Source organism: Azolla caroliniana, unplaced genomic scaffold (genome assembly GCF_043228905.1).
Source record: "Azolla caroliniana isolate FFs.n. ecotype wild unplaced genomic scaffold, voAzoCaro1.0.p SCAF_1, whole genome shotgun sequence".
NCBI lineage: Eukaryota > Viridiplantae > Streptophyta > Polypodiopsida > Salviniales > Salviniaceae > Azolla > Azolla caroliniana.
In genome coordinates, this window is record NW_028230436.1 from 33085313 (window position 1) to 33105342 (window position 20030).

At 35.6% G+C, this 20030-nt stretch overlaps 2 protein-coding genes across 2 annotated transcripts; both read left to right on the forward strand.

Annotated features, from left to right (window-relative positions):
* The first annotated feature begins 361 nt into the window (after positions 1 to 361).
* Positions 362 to 3728, forward strand: URH1 (uridine-ribohydrolase 1). The gene is made up of 9 exons (XM_087334423.1): positions 362 to 594; positions 1512 to 1627; positions 1717 to 1776; positions 1941 to 2123; positions 2224 to 2328; positions 2780 to 2876; positions 3043 to 3150; positions 3248 to 3383; positions 3467 to 3728. Exons 1-9 carry the CDS (start codon positions 468 to 470, stop codon positions 3576 to 3578), a joined length of 1044 nt encoding a protein of 347 aa, XP_087190549.1. The 5' UTR covers positions 362 to 467; the 3' UTR covers positions 3579 to 3728.
* A 2987-nt stretch (positions 3729 to 6715) lies between these two features.
* Positions 6716 to 19742, forward strand: SMC5 (structural maintenance of chromosomes 5). The gene is made up of 30 exons (XM_087334427.1): positions 6716 to 6948; positions 9392 to 9569; positions 9648 to 9801; positions 9905 to 9978; positions 10090 to 10239; positions 10327 to 10431; positions 11097 to 11242; positions 11329 to 11440; positions 11575 to 11730; positions 11850 to 11971; positions 13330 to 13474; positions 13813 to 13878; positions 13976 to 14101; positions 14204 to 14302; positions 14407 to 14572; positions 14656 to 14801; positions 15435 to 15498; positions 15585 to 15709; positions 15789 to 15866; positions 16242 to 16314; positions 16407 to 16510; positions 16609 to 16725; positions 17268 to 17345; positions 17425 to 17524; positions 17596 to 17650; positions 18354 to 18402; positions 18491 to 18578; positions 18910 to 18982; positions 19118 to 19221; positions 19346 to 19742. Exons 1-30 carry the CDS (start codon positions 6836 to 6838, stop codon positions 19399 to 19401), a joined length of 3222 nt encoding a protein of 1073 aa, XP_087190553.1. The 5' UTR covers positions 6716 to 6835; the 3' UTR covers positions 19402 to 19742.
* The last annotated feature ends 288 nt before the right edge of the window (positions 19743 to 20030 follow it).

Genomic DNA, 20030 nt, shown 5'->3' on the forward strand with positions numbered 1-20030 from the left:
GCTTGACTTCACCGAGGACTGTAAAACAGAGAACTCTCGAGTCTCGACTATTCATTCATTCATACTTCCGCCTATTCACACACTAGAAGTTGTGTGTTCAAAGTCTAACCAGCAACAACAAACGCCCATATATATACATATATATATATATATATCATATATGTATATGAGACTCTTCTTTTTCTTCTGATTTCTGGTCGGTTATGCTTACACATCTCAAGTAGGCCATCCCGTTGGATGCCGTATGCTTTCCTGTCTGTCACGTGGGACGCTTTTTCCCAGTCCAGTAATTTATTATCACACATCCAAAAACTGAATCTGGGTCCCCTTCCCCACTCCAAATTTAAGTACATATTGGATACCACTCGCAATTGGAGACAAGTTTGTCCATTCCATGTGATTTCTCCCTCAAAGATCTAGGCGTTGCCTTCCCGTCTTGGTTGTTCCTAGTTCTCTTGCTTCAAAACATGGTCATCGAATGTGATTCTGTGTCTCCTTTGGACTCTGCTTCTGAGCATGTTATCCCGGCTTCTTCCCATGGAATAAAGGATCAGTTTCGCAAGAAACTTATTATCGATACGGATCCTGGTATAGGTAAGTATATCACCTTTTAGTACCACATTTTGATTCTTATTTATATGACCATATCAGTGCCGACATTGATCTATATGGCCACATTGGTATGGATGATCATGTATCCCATATGCACATCACCAATTTTGGTTTACATGTAATATGACATATGCACCATAAGTGGGGATAATCACACATAGATAAACTGGTAGATCATGTATATATATATATATATATGGACTATGACTATGGGCAATTACAATTGTGTCTGCTGCAATCATCATACGGGGCCATAATTGCACATTGATTGATTGATAACAACATACTTATATATATGGACTATGAATATGGGCAATGACCCTCATGTCTGCTGCAATCAGCATATGGCGTCATAATTGCACATTAATTGATTGATAACAACATGTGTGCACATGTTTATGAATATGGGTGTGGCAACGTGTATAATATGCAATATGAATTATGTTTTTCGGGGTCATTTTGATTGATAATGGGTGCTTATGGTTATTTTGATTCATAAGAGCACGATTGCATGTGGGTTTGGGCACTCTGGTTGATAATAATGTCCACATATGAACAACAACTATTTTGTACATATATTATTGATATGTACATTTTGATTGATAAGGACATGTGTGCATATTGGTATGTTCATTTTGATTGTTAAGAGAAAGTGTGCGTATGGGTATTAACTTTGTGGTTGATAAGAGTATCACGGGCATATGGGTCATGAATATCAGTCTTTTGATTGACAAGGGCATGGGTGTATGGATTATGGGTATGAGAATTTTAATGGATAACGGCATGGATTTGTAGGGATTATGGGTATGAGCTCTTTGATTGATAACAAAGAGCATGTATGTGAGTTGTACAATTGCTTGCACATCATACTGACATTCCAGTTGGTTTGTCCTTGGTAGATGATGCCTTGACCATATTAATGGCTTTTCAATCGCCTGAATTTGAAGTGATTGGTCTTACCACAACGTTTGGCAATGCAACTACTCCAATTTGTACACACAATGCTTTGCATCTGGTTTGTGTTATATCAGCTCCAACATTTGATGTACATTATTATTATAATAAAACTATACATACATTTTGCTTACGTGGATATTTTATCAGTGTGAAGTTGCAGGATATCCAGATGTACCTGTGGCCGAGGGCCAGTCTGAACCATTGAAGGTAATGAATCTTGATTGTACATTCAATAATTTGAAGTTTGAGTCATTAAAGTATCATCTATATATGTACCATCACCATCATTATGCTACGAGCATTTAAATGTTTAAGAACACTCCTGTAGATGTTGCATGTGGATAAAATGTCATGTTTTTTTGCTAGTGTAGGGTGGAGCACCTTGCATCTCCTCCTATGTACATGGGAGTGATGGATTAGGTGATACGAACCCGCAATTACCAAAAATTAAAAAGATCGAAAAAACTGCTGTTGATTTTCTGATAGAGAAAACTAAAGAGTTCCCAAATGAAATCACCATTTTGGCTCTTGGACCTCTAACAAACATTGCAGGAGTAAGTTCTTTATTTATAGAGATTGAATTCAGAGCCTTTCTTTTTTCGTGCATAAAACAAAGCTACCATAATGTTCACATTTTATTGTTTCTATGTGTAGGCCATGCAAAAGGACAAGTCATTCGCGTCCAATTTAAAGAAGCTTTTTGTGCTTGGTGGATCCTTTTTCGCCGATGGTAATGTAAATCCAGCAGCAGAGGCAAATGTAAGCTGCATGCAACAATCACCAGTTTCCCTGAATAAAATCTTGTGGACCACTCAAATGATAAAAATACAGAAAATTGTGTCAATTTCCTAGATATATCCAGGCTCAGTTTTTAGTTGAACATAACCTTATCTATCTGAGAATGCATTATAAGCTTATAGACGAGTTTCAAATATTGCATGGATTACTTGTGCATCAAAATGTGGATTTATTGATGGAGAATGTGGATGGATGTTCTACCATGGGTTAGGTCAGTCTTAGATAAGGGAAACGTCTCAGTGAAGTTATCACTACTCGTTCCAAGATTGCAAGCTTCTTTTGAGTCACCATAGGCTCGCAACATAAGAAGTGCACCCCTCGCTTTTCTGACATGTTCATTTGTCACTTATTAGTAGACTGTTATAAGTGAGGTTGTGTCCAGCGGTAGCAGAACATTGTTATACAATTGCAGATTTATGCCGATCCAGAAGCAGCTGACTTAGTCTTTACTGGCGGGGCAGATACTGTGGTCATTGGAATCAACTTGACCACACAAATCATACTTACCGGTAAATGTTTTGAAGGCTATGCACACATTTCTACTTTAGAGGAATGTTTATCCCACTGCCTAACATCTTTGGGCTGTGACATTTTTCATCTTGAGTAGATCTTATTCCCCTATCATCTTTATAAAAACATGTATGTATACTTTTTGTGGTTTTATATATGCTCCAGATTTGGATATCATCGAAATTAGAGATTCAAAAGGAAAGCATGCACATTTCATCTATGAGTTATGCTCGTTTTATAAAAAATGGCACTTGAGCTCGGATGGTTTGGAAGGTATGGAAGTTTCACTGCTAATATTCCTTGTCAAAAGAAATTATAGCTTGTTCATGAATTCTAATAATTTCTAGTACATCTTTTAAATTTTTTCTAGGTATTTTCCTCCATGATCCAGGCTGCCTAGCTGCAATTATTGACCCTAATCTCTTCACATACAAGAAGGGTGTCCTGAGGGTTGAAACTCAAGGAATTTCGGCTGGACATACTCTATTGGACCTTGGTCTAAAGAGGTATGTTGGATCAACTTTTGGTTGGAAAGTTGTTGGAATCATGTTTTCTTGAGTATTGATCTTTGTTTAGTGCTGCATAATAGATGGAATGGTAGTAATCCTTGGACAAATCAACCACAAGTAAGTGTTGGATGGACTGTCAATGCCCAAGGTGTGGTTAACCTAGTCAAAGAGCGTCTAAAAAGACATCATTAAAATTTGATGCCTCTTTCTTGTATCAACTTCTTTCAATATTGCCCCTTCAAATCGAACAAGATGAAACATCAAGAAGGGAAATTTGTTAAAAAAAGCATGCAATAGATTGGTGAAGATTTCGACCACCGAATATACATTAATTTATCTTTCTTTTTTTCTCTGCCCCCTTTGTGTGCCCAAACAACCCTTTTGTAAAATAAAATAACAAGTGTTCATGTACTGTTTTGGGAGCCTAGTGCATTTGGGAAAAGAACATTGAAGAAAATAGGGTAACATACTCATATGTGACTTCATGGTTAGAGACTACCAAAAGTTAGAATGGAATAATTGACATGGATATTGTATAATGTACAATTTGAATCTTTATATTTATATTGGACAACAATTCCTACATGTTTATGTTACTTTTGAACTCAAATAGAAGCATAATTTAGCAGGGATTACAATTGTGATAATGAGAAGCCATGAAAGCACCATCTAGATTTACTTATAATTAGAAATCCATGTTTGAAATGGAAATTCAATGTTGCCATGAATTTGCAAGTATGTTTGAAAGTATATTCATGACCATAACATGATGTAGACATGCTTTTGTTAAACCCCAAGGTTTTTTATTGTTTTCTTTGTCCATTTGAACATTGACTTCACGCATTCTTGGGTTGGAGTATGCTTCGAAAATGTGGTGACATCGTTTGTGAGGGTATCACATGTCATAAATATTGCCATGTTTGAGATGGTGCATTTAGACTGCATTGGGAACCAATGAATTAGGTAATTGAGTTGCATGATACTTTATGGTTAAAGAAAAGCTTGTTGAAAACTTTGCAAATCGAGTGGTCTATGCTAGGAACACATTGGTTATTAAACATTGGAAAGGTGTAATTCAAGAAGTTATGTCTACATCAACTTTGTGAGTGATGGAAGGATAAGTGTGGCTTCATTTAGGGAGCTATCATCTACACACCACTTAAGAATCACCAATTGATTTAAGGAGCAAAAATGGACCAATAATTTGTAGATTAGTATGTTTAAATAGACTAGAAGACGAGGATAGAAAAGATGTAGTCAAAACAAATGATGATCATACAATGGTAGCCCATAGAATGAAGTAATTTGACAATGTCAATATCATGGATTGCGATTAAGATTGATGCAAAACTTGGAATATGAATTTATTTTTCGACAATAGATTTTGAGCTATTAATATGGACTTTGTTTATTAACAATCGGCAACTGTTCGGTTTGGTTTGGTTTGAGAGGGTCCAAACCTAACCATTTTAAATTTTTGAAACCTGAACCAAACCGTGAAACTATTAAACCAAACCGGTAAACATTTTTCAAACCGTTAAACCATTAAACCATAAAAACGTAAAAACTGCGGTTTCATGGTTCGGTTTCGGTTTTCAACATAGGTCAATTTTTAATTTTTTAATTTTTTAATTTTTAAAATTGATAATATTTCATTTTTAAAATTTTAAAATTTTTAAAGATGTTCCTAAAATGTGATAATAAGGTCTAAAAATGAAATGATTCTTTAAAAACAAAATTTCAATTTTTTTAGATTTTTTTACAATTTAAAAAATAATAATTCAAAACCGTTAAACAATTGAAACCGCGGTTTTTTACTGTTCCGAACTGAACCGTTGAAACTGTTAAGCCGTTAAACCACGGTTTCGCGGTTCGGTTCGGTTCAAACCGACCGTTGCCGATTGTTATTGTTTATAGATACTCAATTCTAAATTTTGAAATATTGATAAAAGATTTACAAGGTAGTGAGATCGTCTGTTTGATCAGATGCTTATACTAGCTTTTGTATCTTACAATAAGAAGTGAGATGAAATGTCTCCTTATGTTTTGTTTATGTATAGTTTTCAAGTAATATATACATACTAAGGTGTATCTTTCTTAAATAAAAAAAAGATTTACAAGGTGCATTGTTTTATAGGAAATATTTGTGGGAAATGAGTAGAAATAAGAATGATAATTCGTTTTGATAAATATGGACTCCTTAAATTGGGCAACATGATATACATACACGGTACACCCAAGGATATACATGCAAAGGAAAAGTCAACTTTTGTTTCAAATTGTTTGTTTGGGCAAACAATTTGAAAAGATAAAATCTTTTTTTCTTGAATCATTTTTTTATCTATATAAAACTAAGTGTATTATGAGGATGAGGAACAACAAAGGTGCAACAAAAAACGATTGCAGTTAACATTCCAACAACAAAAATAACGGCAAATGTGACAATTAGGACGATGAGAACTTTTGTTCAACGACAAAATCAATGATTGAGTTGGGCTATGGCTAGCAACAAAAGACCATGACACATTACCAATGAAAGCTTAACTAGTTAACAATGACTGGCCTCGGCCACGATGAATGATGATGAGAAAGGTAAACAATGACAATTAGTTGCACAAGGCACTGTAGAGAAAAGCGTACATTGATTGGGGGGGGAGGGGTCCTCATTTCTATGCTAGTTATAAAAACCCAAAACAAATATACCTTTCTTCTTTGATTGTAAAAGTAGATCCATGTGCAACTAACTTTGATACAACCATGATGGCTCTAGAGTTTGAACCATTAACAACACAACACAAGTCTTCTCCCAACCATGAAATATATATGGTATAAAATGCTAGGATTACCATACTCCTCGCACATTAATGCACTGCCCAAGGGTCTTCCTCACCATGCACCCTAAGCTACCATGACTTAGTTTGTCATGGTTTTCGTGAGCAAAGCTTGTAGCAGCAGTGTCCTAATTCCGTGTTCATATGAGGGTTCTGAGAGGTCTCACCAAGCGCCATGGGCCAAAGCTTAGTTTCGCAGAGTGGAGTCGATGCCAGAGGCAGAGAGAGAGAGTCACGTGTCATTAGTAGAGTTTCTGAGAGTCATTACATTACCGAGAGCAAGTGCTATGAACCTGACCGCCCTCTCCAATAATATAATAAGAGAATATGTACACTCTATACATATGTAATTTGTCTTTGTATTTGTATGTATGTATCCCAAAAGAAGGGTCCTCGGTGACCATGGAAGGAGTTACATACATACATACATACATACAGACATATGTATGTATAGCCCTGTAATTTATTTATTAAACGATTCTTCTCTTTACATACAGAGAAGAAGGAAAAAGGCGGGAACCGCCATGGCCGAGCTCTACACTGCTTCGCTTCCTCTTTCCGAACTCAGAGAAAGAGAGGAAAACTAAACAAAATAAAAGTAAAAAAAATAAATTAGAAATGAAAGGCGAGCCTGCTCAAAGCAAGCGAACTCGGAGCTCTGCGAATATGGATAGGGCTGCTCCTTCTTCGCCAGCTAAACGACCCAAGATTCTTCTTTCTGCACATTCTAGGTAAGATCCAAACCGGATTCCAAAATAAAAACTGCCTTTTGAAATTGCTCAAATTCAGGGGTTAACGTCTGAAAAATAAACACTGCGTTATCAACATTATGGCTTCGTTTCTGCAAATGAGAATTTTTTGAGCAAAAGTTTGGGGTTTCTGGATTTCTGAAACATCACTAAGAAGAAGATATGACAAACAACCATTTTGTTTACATCATATTGGTATATTTTTCATTCTTTTCGATACATGGTTTGTTAAAGCTTTTCATGTTCAAATAACTGGAAAGTCGTAGAGACAATGCAAAGCGAAAAAACCTATTTCTTTTTGTGTGAGAACAACTTACATACTGAAGCGTAAACGAATGTTTCATATTTCAGATGGTGTTTGTAAGGTTCTCAGAAAACTGGCTCGCATGAAATCATATAATTTGTTTTCTGAATTTCAGAATGGAGAGAGAAAGAAACAGCTTTTAAGAGGTCAAAATAGCTGTTGTTTTGTCTCTGAGAACACAAGCCAAAATAAATATAACTAAAATGGAGGTACCTTATTAGTTTCCTTATGGGCCAATTCAAAATTGGGATGTTTCCCATGAACTGTTAATCTTCATATTCTGTTACCCATTACCACCCCTAATGACTCAACTGGTAGGGCTGTTCTTTCATAGGTCTGCTTGCATATCTCGCTATATCAATCCCTAACCAATGTGAAGAGATCCTGAGTTTCCTATCACACTATGGATTGCATGAGGTAGCTGTGTATCCATATAAGAAGGTTTGATAATCAATCCATCTTGCGACTTTTGTAAAAAGAGCGTGTTATAGTAGCCCATCTTCTTAGCAAGAGATGTTGTGCGGATGGCCCATGTATTTTGTTATCCAATTTGATGATTTCAGTTCAGATTTCTGTATTATTTCCAGTTTGTTCATGTTCAGAAACAGACAGTCCAGGGTATATTGGAACGGAGTTAGTCCATTTCAATGCCATGTGATGGGAACCATTTTTGCAGTTCAGCATGCAAACAATGATCAGAGGGAAATTCCAGACAGAGAGAAAAGAGAGAAATAAATGTCCGAGGCAGGGAAAATAGTCACTGGAAATGTTTCGTTTCGTTTTGCCGAAAAAAGTTTCTGAGTTTCATGATTGAAGAAAGAATAATTACCTGAGGTTTCTTCTTGATAAATACATTCACATATGCATGTGTATATATGTATACAAATATTCATGCATGCATAGTACATACATTTATGTAATAGATATCCAGCCTTAATATGGAAGGAATCTTAATTCAAAAGAAACTCACATTGCAGGCTATAACAAAAATGCCTTTAAAATCCTTGTATCTGTGTAGGATGTTTGAATTAGAGAGCTCATTGAGCTTTGAAATCGTTAGAGACTTCAACATCCAAATCTTGCAACAAGGAAGAGGGGAAGGGAGACTCGACAGTAATGACAGTAGTTGGAGAAATTTAATAGACAAAGATTTTAGCTGAAGAGAGAAATGAAATGAATTATTGTATTAAGTGACACCTGGGATCAGAAGTCTCATTCATGTCATTTTATAGAGGTCTGGTAAATAAATCAAATTTAAATCGAACCTAAACTAGGTAGATACCCTATACAACTTGGCTGTGATCAAAGTACAATGACGTATGAACCACGGATATAAGTAATGCAGAGGACATAATGTACAAAGAAATATGTACCTAGGAGAGTAATAGTGTGAATAGATCAGTTCTTGAATACTCTCATTAAATCATGTCCTAGAGCATCAATGCCCTCCATTGTGAACTGGCTGGGGGATTGTGCTCAATCTTGGGAGATGATGCTATGTATCATTTGATGCATGCACCATCTTCTACTGTTGCATGGGGGAGCTTCAACTCAAATACTTTTCTATCAATGTTTCTAATAAAGATATAACTGAACTTGACAATAGCTTGGATGCAATTCATCCCAGAACAGGACTTTTGGAAGGCTTTATAATTTCAAGAAGCAATGTATATATATATCCCGCAAATTAAAAACTATTTTTTTTGGCATGCCCATTGTGCTCATTATGTTTTACTGTTTGTAGAAAGTAAAATTAGTATTTTGGTGACCTTGAAGTGACAGCATAGAAAAGAATACTAATGTTGGAGGTAAACAAAACATTTTTATTATTAATGTTGGTATGAAAGGAATTAGAATGATGAAACATTTATCTCATTAATGGTATTCTCCGGTTATTTTTGTTGGCCACAAAACTTAGAAAAAGTTTCTTAACATTTATTGCTTCTCTTTGTGAGTGTTTATTTTTCTTTTGGTATATAACTTTTTATGAAAAATCTAACTAAATATAATTTTGAAATGTAAAGTTAGAGATTGTCTATATTGTATTTTCTTCTGTTTCAATGCTGTCGACCAGATTGGAGGTGTAGGTTAGTAATTGGTAATGGATATCTCATTTTGTAGGGGTGCAGATGATTATTCTCCAGGGAATATATTAGAAATTGAGCTGCAAAACTTCATGACCTATTCCCATTTGATCTCAAAGCCTGGTCCGCGGCTAAACCTTGTCATCGGTCCAAATGGCACAGGAAAGAGCTCCCTTGTTTGTGCAATAGCTATTGGACTTGCTGGAGAACCTCAGGTTTAACCTCTGGCTGCATTTGGATGTGTGATAGAAGTGAAAGTTTCAAGAGTTTTGTCTAATCTTTTATTACTCCAGTTGCTTGGCAGAGCTTCAAATATTGGTGACTATGTGAAACGTGGTGAAGAGTCAGGCTGGGTGAAACTAACTCTTCGTGGGGCATCTCCTGGACAGATTGTTGTAATAACGAGGAAAATTAACAAGCAAAACAAGTCAGATTGGCTACTTGATGGTGAGCATTCTTGGAAAGTTGGCGTGTACAAGGCAATGATTGGTGATGTATCTCCTATACATCAGAGAGATGTAATTAATGCATTCTTTCACGTCTTCTACAGGAAATCCTGTACCAAAGAGGGACATTCTAGATGTTGTACAACAGTTTAATATTCAAGTGAATAACTTGACACAAGTAAGAAAAGTTTTTTCCTTGGGTGTTTGTACACAATGAAAAACAGCTGCAACATTGGCAGTCAGCAGCTTTTTGCTTATGAAAATTGGGCTTCATTTTTGTTTCCTTCAGTTTTTACCTCAAGATAGGGTTTGTGAGTTTGCTAAGATGACTCCAACACAACTCTTAGAAGAGACAGAGAAAGCTGTAGGAGATCCAGAACTTTCGCGACAACACCATTTTTTGATTGAAAAGACAGAGGAATTGCGAAAGCTTGAAGTGGTAATGTTTATGTAATCGATATTCTAGGAAGACTGTGTACTTTTTTGAATGTTTTTCATATTTTGGACTTGTGACTTGATTCTCTAGATTGTAAAGCAACATGAATCCAATTTAAATGAGCTGAAAGGACTCAATGCAGAACGGGAAAGAGACGTGGAACGCATTCGGCAACGAAATGAATTACTATTGAAGGTTTAGGGCTTTAACACTTCTTTCCTCTTTGCGCCTACATTCAGATGAAAGTTTGCTTGTCTGAAGTTCAAATGGAACATTCATTATTCATTGAAACTATGTATTGATGTTTTGATAATGACTTTCACCTCATTGGACATGAAATGAATTACTATTGAAGGTTTGGGGCTTTAATACTGTCTCCCTCTTTGCTCATACATTCAGATGAAAAGTTGCGTTCAGTTTTCTGAAATTTGAATGAAGCATTCATTATTCATTGAAATTACTTAATGATGTTTTGATAATGACATTCATCTCCTAGTTCTGCTGTTTGTTCAAATATAATCGATTATGAAAATCAAAAGGAACAACAATTATTGCAAGCAAGGGCTTGTAATCAATGAACACATATATGCAATGTTTTCCTGATATTGAACTGTCACAATTAGTTCCATTTGCATTATGCAAGATTCTCAAATCAGGCGTGTATCTCTCATAAGATAATCTTTTTCATGTGAATGTAATGTTGTGCATACTGGCCTTTATATTTTTCTATCTATACAAATATAGTTTCCTCATTAAGAAAAAGAGAAATGTAATGTTATATTAACATCTTCAAAAGTCCAAAGGGACTTGTGAGACCAAAAGTATAAGAGAGAGAATGCAAAAAACATTGATGTGTGTAGGTTGAGTCCATGAAAAAAAAGCTTCCATGGTTGGTCTTTGATTCCCAAAAGCAAGTATTTGCAGAAGCAAAGGAGAGGGAAAAACAAACCAAGCAAAATGTCCACAAATTGGCACAAAAAATGATAGAACTACGGGCACCGATAGAGTAAAAATTCTTATTTACGTAAGTTGTTATATTGATAATTTAGTTTGAACTCTCATTAAACTGATTATGGTGCATTCGCTTTTAAGGGAGAAAAGAAAAATGAAGGAAAACATGGAGTCCATCTGTAAGCAGCTCTTGACATCAAAGACAAAGCTTGAAGCAAAAAGGAGTAAATTAACAGAGAAAGAGAATCACATGGTGGGATGCAACATCTTATTCTGAGACAATTGCTTGTATCTCAAGTCCTGAAGAGATTTGTATTACATTTAAGTGCATGGTGTTTTAGATGTTTTTGGAACATTTACAGAGTTATTGATTCCAGTACTTATCAGAGTGTGCAAGTGAAATCGAAGTTGGGAGAGATTGAAGAAATTCACAGCCGTGAAATACATAGACAAGAACGACTAGAGAAAGCTCGGCAAGAACTACATTTAGCTGAAACAGAACTGTTGAATTTGCCACCCTTTGAACCACCAAGGGCTGAAATTGTATGTTTATATCCTAACTGTTGCTATGAGATCAAATATGTAAAGAGGGTATCATATTCATGTTCTTATGTGCACTATCCAATCAATGTAATGTTTATATTTTTGTTTTGGGATCTTAGGAAGCACTCAGCAACCAAATTCGTGAGCTAGAATTACTAGCTGATGAAAAGAGGAGGCAGAAACAAGATCGAGAAAGTATTGATGTCCAAAAGAGACGAACATTGGAACATTGTGCAAGAAGGTGACTTGATTTGTGTTTAAACAAAGAAGAATTCAGCTGGTGTGGTTAAAGCAGCATGCTAAATTTCTTGTGAAACTTGGCTGCTTGGATGTAACAATTTCAAATATATAAAACTGGATTGTTGTGGTGTGTTTATTATTTTCTGAAGTAGGATGAAGTAACATCTTGAAAAGATTACTGTATAGGAAGCGAGATGTCAAATGAGAGCACGGTTTAACTTTGAGATAGAGATTTACAAGAGGATGGTTATAATAGAGGCTGTACCATATCCCACAGCAGGCGTACTGGCTGAGTATAAACTTACCTTCCCATCTCTCTTCATGCCAGAGGTGATTCATCAAGTCATGATGAATCCTGTGAGTGCAAATGCAGCACACAGCATAGGGCTTTGCTATGGAAATCTTGGAGCACCATCACTTCCATTTCACTTCCCTTCACATTGAGACTTCTTATTATGGTAGATGTGGGTGGAAGTTCCAGTAAGGAAACCAATTATGCCAAGGCATATTTCTGCAACCTAAACGAAAAACAACTCTAGGATTTCAATCAAAGCCTACCGCTTGTGATGCTATTGCTCTTAGCCATGAATCGTAATGAAGAGAGATGTTAAAGATGTTAGAGATGTTACGTAAGGTGGACGCCTGGGTTTCCCACATTTGACCAGTGATAATTGTCGTTACCTTCCAATGCCCAACCTACAAATTGCCAGTACTATGTCGGCAGCACATTTTTTGTTCAACTGCATGGACTTTGAGAGATCTCCTCCCATGCTAGTTGGAACTTCAACACCACCATTATTCCATCTTGAAAGCTAGAAACCTATGGAGCTAGGAAATTGTAGTACTGTTATGGTAATTGGTGAGACATATTTCAGTCAAGCTATATGGGTAAAAGAACACTACACCACAAAATTGGGGAAATAGGAAAGAGTCTTATTGAAAGTAATACCTTCAAGAGTGCACACAACATTATGAAATGTATGCATCTACCAATGTGAGGTGATCTCTGAAATGAAAGTTGAAACTCATTGCCATGCCAGTTGTTCTGAGGCACAGTTCCACACAATCATGGCATAGTATAGTGAATTGTAAAGCCTGGAAGGTGGAGGGAATGGGCATTATGGGTATCTGGGCCCATGGTGCATCCAGATACACTATGTTTCAGGAGATCTGTTTGTATATTATACTGATGATTTCAAACGCGCTTCATTTGCATGAATTGTGGGCCACTGGTGTTAGTAAATGCAATGTGTAAAACCAAAGGATTCAAATAAAATTTCTGCTACATCAAATCTTAATTAACAGTAACGAACATTAAAGCATTATCCCTGGTTTACCATGACTGTTTTTTTATTGTAGGCTTCAACATATTGAAAGCTTTGGCACTCGTAGGCTTCAAGGCTTAAAAGATACAGGAGTCCGAAATATCTTTGAGGCATACCAGTGGGTGCAAGATCATCGAAATGAGTTCCAAATGGAAGTCTATGGTCCTGTTCTATTGGAGGTGACACTCTCTTTGTGAACATACCTGACAAGTAGAATTATAATGTCGCAGTTCATTTTCTAACAGAATGTACGTATAACAAGAAGGCTGGAATGTAGAAGCAGTTCAAATTAGCATTTAATGGCTGCAATATAGAAGCAGTTCAAGATAACATTATAACTTGATTTTAATAATCTTATATAATGAATTAAAACCAAGAAAGGCTTGTATTGATACAAACTCGTCTTCAGTTTCGCCTCATTCAGTATTGAAAATCATAATATGGGCATGTCTGAGTGTGTTATTACCTTGTGATACCTTATTAGATAATTGATTCATTCTTCATGTCTGAAATGCAGGTGAATCTCTCCAAGCATGAATATGGAGCGTACTTGGAAGGGCATGTTCCATATCATGTTTGGAAGGTAATATGATATAGCTTTTTAATCTATCAGTATGCTTTTCTTTCTGGAGATTAAGTGATTCTTTTATTCTCTACTGACCAGATATGTGGTACCATAGTCTTTTGTGACCCAGAACTCGAGCGATCGAGATCTGTTAAACAGGCAAATGCAGAAGTTTGGTATTCCTGTGATTAATTATAAGGAAGACAATAGCAATACACGAGCTCCCACTCTTACACCTGAGGTAAAATGAACATGTCGTGCTATGTTTTAAGTGGTTGTGAGTGTTAATATTTATATCTAAAATTTATCTATGGTAATTGATATTGTTTTTCTCTTGGAACAGATGCAACAACTGGGAATCAAAACCAAGTTGATTGATGTGTTTGATGCACCACCTGTAGTTAAGGAGATCATGAGAACTCAAGCTCAACTTGATTATTCTGTAAGTATCATGCGATGCAGAAGAAGTATAATTATATTAGGTCACTTCTGATCTATGAAGATGAAATTTTATTGTTAATGTTTTGTCCATCATGTGGGGGATAGTTTGTTGGTAACTCAGAGAGCAGCCAGCAAGCTGATAGAGCTAACCAACTAGGGGTGATGGATCTTTGGACTCCAGAAAATCATTATCGATGGCAGAGTTCAAGATACGGGGGATATGTCTCTGCGACAGTAATGCCAGTCAGACCAGCTCGTCTTTTTTCACACAGTGAGTATATAATTGTCATGACCATAGAGAGTTATAACCGTCTTTTCTCTTAGGAGACTTAACCTAAACACTTTTTAACTCAGATGTTGATATGAGAGAGCAAAGAGAACTACAGGAGAAGAAGTTGGAGGCAGAAGATGCTCTGGGAAGGGTTGAAACTGAACTAAAAAACTTGGCTGCTGAGCAAAGGCAGTTTGAAGATGATGCAGCAAAACTTCACAAGCAAAGGGTCGGTGATAGCATAAGTACATTTTAAGCAGATCTTTCTTATATGAATGTTTATACATTTGTGTCTTGCTAAATTTCGTGGAAAAAGGTACAAGAAATTTTTATTTGTTGAACTGGAATTGTTTAAGTGATGATGTAGTTGAAGACTTGCTTGAGGCCCCTGTACACAGACTAAAATGGCGTACATGGATTAAAAATTGCAACATGTTAAAGTTGGCATCCCATTTGTTAAATTGTTGGGGATCAATGTCGTTTCTTACATTTTGTGGAGTAAAAAAGGTAGATTCACAGGGGTGTGAGCCATTTGGGTGGGGGAGTGGAGCCTGCTTAGGGATATCATATAGTACCTTTGCTTATTCATGCCATACCTGAGGTGAGGTCAGTTGTGTGGTAGGTTACCTCTCATTAATCGTTTTCCATGATCTCTTACTTGCCATGTAGTGGTTATATTAAGTAATACCTTAGAAGCAAAACCATACTTCTGATGGTAATTGAATTATATTTGTTTGCATCATTATGTTAATGTGGAGAGGAAATGTAATATCGAGAAACATATCTAATGCATATTGAATGTCAATATACGAGGCTCTATTTATCATTCAATTAAGTCAAAGCATTTTGGACACCTTTGTAGGAGGAAATTGTGAACAAGGCAAAGATGGAAAAGAGGAGGCATCAAGACATCAGAAACCGAATTGGTAGTCTGTGACTCTTGAATTATTGACATTTGTTTTGTTATAATTGTGTAGTCTCTCATATGTGATGCTTTGTGTGTGCATTTCAGAGCAGAGACAGCGGAAACTTGAGTCTATTGAGAAGGAAGAAGATGTATCAAGTGCAGAACAAAGAATACGGGCACAAATACATGATTTAAATCTAGAACGCCATAAAAGAGCAATAGAAATGAAGGTTGTTGAAATACACAAGTTTGAGTTCAGGTTTCCCCTGTAGAGTTGACTTGAGTTTCTCTGGGATTTTCATATTTCAGGATCTACTTGTTGAGACTGTGGAAATGCAAAAACAATATGTTATCAAACATCTTACTGCATGTGAACTTGAACTAAAGGTAATCTTCAATAAGTCAAGGGAATTCGGAACAGGCACACACCAATCCATGTACACTGATTTATTCCCTGTTGAGTATGTTTTTTACACCCACAAGTACTATTGGAGTATGAAATTATGTTGACAAGGAGAAATGGTTTTGTTCATCTTTATTAGACTTTTTATTCTGTTTTGTCATATAAACTCCCTTTTAACTTCAATGTCTCTCAGGTTAAATTTGTCTTTGATAGCTATAAACTTTTTAAAAGTAATTGTCTTCTGCATGGATGAAAGCACTCAGAATTATTACTTTAGGAATACCTAAATGTTAAAATAAAGTCATGTTATTAGTTCTTTAGTTCTTACTGAAGCATGTGTGTTTTTTCTCCCGGTAAAGATTAGAGAGATGGAAGGATCAATTAAAAGAATGGAGAATGATGGCGCTAAAGCCCAACAAGAATATAATCGATGTAAACGTTGTTCTCACAATTTTTAATTTCCAATAAAAAATTCCTTTGGAATTTGAGAGCAAGACCTAAGTGGGTTGCTATATTATTTCAAGGCAAAGAAGAGGTGGAGAAGAGCAGGAAAGCGGTTGAAGCTGCAAAAGTCGATGCAGAAAAAGTTGCAAAGCTGACTCCTGAGCTTCAGATGGCTTTTGCAGAAGTAATTGTGATCACAATTTGTGAAGTTATTTATCTATTCAACCTCAACAGTGTTCTGTATCAATTGGAATTCTTTGCTGATCAATACTCACTTGACAGATGCCGGATACAGTCTCAGGTTTGCAGGATGCTATCGCAGATATCCTTGCAGAGGCAAATGCTGTACTTTGTCTGAATGATAATGTCCTTGAGGAATATGAATCTCGCTGCCAAGAGGTATTCCTATTTAGTGTTAACTGAAATCCCTCAAAATGTTCATTCGGCATCATTTGAAATTTCTGCAGTTGCATTATTCCGCTGATAACTTAGATATTATGTAGTGGCATGGGGATTAGCTGTGGTTCTTATTTTCTGTGGTGCAAATGGTGATAGAAATCCACCACAATTATGATTTGGGGTTGCTGATTAAAAATATGTCAATGTTATTCTAGATCCATAAAGACGAAATAATCCATCTTTTATTTAATGACATTTATGTATGTATAAGCTAAAGAAGGCGATGATTAGAAAGTTGAACTTACAAACATGCACACAACATATGTAAATGTTGTTCTAGAGCATCAGGATATGTTTTATGTGGTGATGTTCAAGTCGAAGAATGTGTTAATCAGAAACATGCACAGAACATATGTAACTGTTATTCTAGAGCCATGAGATTGAAATGTATGTATGTTCAAGCCAAATAAGGTGATGATCAGAAACTTGAACTTATGTATGTGCAAAACACAGAGCTTTTTTTCTGGCTCTTTAATTTGCAGATTTCCAGTTTGAGTGCCAAACTTTCTGACGAGGTTCTGGAGTTGAAACAATGCAAACAGAGTGTGGATGCTGTGAAGGTATTTCTCAATATATTTATATCCGTGTAAAAGTTAAATAATTTTAAATAAAAGTTTCAAGCCATTATTTTCCATGTAGGAAAAATGGTTACCCACTCTAAAAGGACTGGTCTCAAAAATTAATTCAACTTTTAGTAAGAATTTTCAAGAGATGGCTGTCGCTGGTGAAGTGGATCTTGGTGAGTTATGATTGCTGCTCTTATAAGGCAAATATTGATGGATTATATGACATCATATTCTCTCTTTCCAGATGAACATGGTGATAACTTTGCTCAATATGGCATTCTCATCAAGGTCAAATTTAGGTAAGCTCCTCTAAATCTGGTGTTCAAAAGCTTGGATAAGCATGAATTTCACTTTCCATTTGGTAGGCGTTAAGAAGACATTCTAACAAGAAATGAAATTTGCTTCTCAGAACTACTGGCAGGTTAATTGTTTGTGGGCATATTCTTTATATATTGAGAATTATTTGTTGATTTATTTGCGAAATAATATCAGAAGAGATAATCTTGTGAAATGTCTAATTTTCTATTTGTATTTTTAGACATACTTTTAACATGTAGCAAAATGGAAATGGCTGATAGTAGGGCATTTTTGCACCCCAATGAAATGAGAAAAATAAAAGAAAGAATAAATAAATAAATAAAGCAAAAGAAAATAAAAGAACTGAATATATATAGCATATATTCTATATATATCTGACAATTATGAATTCAATGGATCCTATCTTTGGATGGCAAAAGTTGAAAAGAACCATGAACATGTATAAACTCCCCAAGTCTTTTATTTTGTAGTTTAACAAAAATAACCTTGATCTAAAAGTCTCAGAAATGGCATTTCATTGTGAGCCAAAAATCATTGGACACCCTAAATGGCTGCTCCATGTAAATATTAGTAAAACTTATGTACCATGTGCTCTGTAATGTTATGTTCATTTTCTTCTTTTTAGTTTTGTTTTGAGTACTTCATTCAGGAGCTGCAATTTAACTAGGCTTTAAATGTTTGTAGAGAAATGGGTGAGTTACAAGTCTTGAGTGCGCATCATCAGTCAGGAGGGGTATGTTTATCGACAAGAAACATCTTGCAATTTCATTTATTCTTTCATGTTCAGTATGTTCTTACATTCACATATATACCGTTTTCAGGAACGTTCAGTTTCAACTATACTATATCTTGTATCCCTGCAAGATTTGACACATTGTCCGTTCCGTGTTGTTGATGAAATTAATCAAGGTAAAAATATTGATTGCGTGCATATTTGTACTAAATTACTTTTCAAAAAATTCTCTGATGCTAGGTATCCATTAAATAATGCTAATGGATTACTATGTTTTTATACATATCCTTATTCTTCATCACTATTGATCTGTGAAAAACCTGTTGCCATAAGAATAAGAAATACTAGCATAGAAATCTTCATACTAAGTTCTCTGCCCATCTTCCGTTTTTTGAATTCATACGAGCACATGCTACAAGACCTTCTTTCTATATGTTTCCACTGAAGAGTTTTAAGCAAGACAGATGCTAGGAAGCTAGAAATAATTTGTGTATGTATGCTTGACAGGGATGGACCCCATTAATGAAAGGAAGATGTTTCAACAATTAGTGAGGGCTGCAAGTGAACCCAATACTCCACAGTATGTTCATGTTTGAATATATATATATATATATATATATATATATTTATATATATATATATTTATATATATTATATTGTATGTATGTATATGTATATATTATGTCCGAGGCTGAAACTTTTGTTTGGATTATAGGTGCTTTTTATTAACACCAAAGCTTCTTCCTGACCTTGAGTACACTGAAGCGTGCAGTATATTAAATATAATGAACGGGCCATGGATAGAAAACCCAGCAAAAGGTAGTGCCTAGTTTAAGTTACATATGTCAAATCCATTCAATACCTAATGTCACTTCCTAGTGGATTGGCAAAACCATGTGTAACTTAGCATTCTTACCAATTTCATGTGTATCTTGATGTGCAGTTTGGAGTACTGGATCTTCCTGGAGTGCAGTTGTGGAGTCTCTCTCACAAGCTTGAGAGTTGTATTTGTATATATGTATGTTGCAAAAACAGGTATGAATGCCAGGTACAAATGTAGAATATTTTTGTTTCTCCACATCTATCATACAGAAGAGGCAAGGCTCCATGTATAACCAGGGTGGGTTAAATAAAATACACGCAAATCACCAATCTTAGTGATAATGTACGTGGCTATCATAGCTATTCTTCAAAACGCTGTAGTGAATGCACTCAAATCTGTAGAAAATTGGAATGGGCTGCTCATATAGATATCAATCAAGTGAGCTTTTCAGCTGAACTTCTACCACTGTAATATATGTAATGTTTTCATCATTAAAGATTTGCATTGGTGCTGCTTTGTTTGTCATCTTAATCTACTGTGATGCATGACTATTTTACTTTCGATTGTAGTATTCAAACATACCTTAAATAGTAACATACTGTTCCATTACTTTAGTTTCTGCCAGTTCTGTAACCGGTGAATACTTGTATGAATATTTATTGACATTTATTGAATATTGTTGTAAACGTCAGTTGGTTTTTACTCAACATGGAAACAGATACACCATAGTGTGTATGAGTTTGTCTAAGGCATTCTTGTTCACATTTCTCATTTTGTTTCTCCTTGAATTGGTATCAGCTGTTAT

Bases quoted from the DNA above. Each gene is read 5' to 3' on its own strand.
- SMC5 (XM_087334427.1), top strand. From the start codon at position 6,836: ATGAAAGGCGAGCCTGCTCAAAGCAAGCGAACTCGGAGCTCTGCGAAT. The intron at 14,802-15,434 runs GTCGGTGATAGC...ACACCTTTGTAG, and splicing joins CAAAACTTCACAAGCAAAGG to GAGGAAATTGTGAACAAGGC. The intron at 18,403-18,490 runs GTATGTTTATCG...TACCGTTTTCAG, and splicing joins CGCATCATCAGTCAGGAGGG to GAACGTTCAGTTTCAACTAT.
- URH1 (XM_087334423.1), top strand. From the start codon at position 468: ATGGTCATCGAATGTGATTCTGTGTCTCCTTTGGACTCTGCTTCTGAG. The intron at 595-1,511 runs GTAAGTATATCA...TGTCCTTGGTAG, and splicing joins CGATACGGATCCTGGTATAG to ATGATGCCTTGACCATATTA. The intron at 2,877-3,042 runs GTAAATGTTTTG...TATATGCTCCAG, and splicing joins CACACAAATCATACTTACCG to ATTTGGATATCATCGAAATT.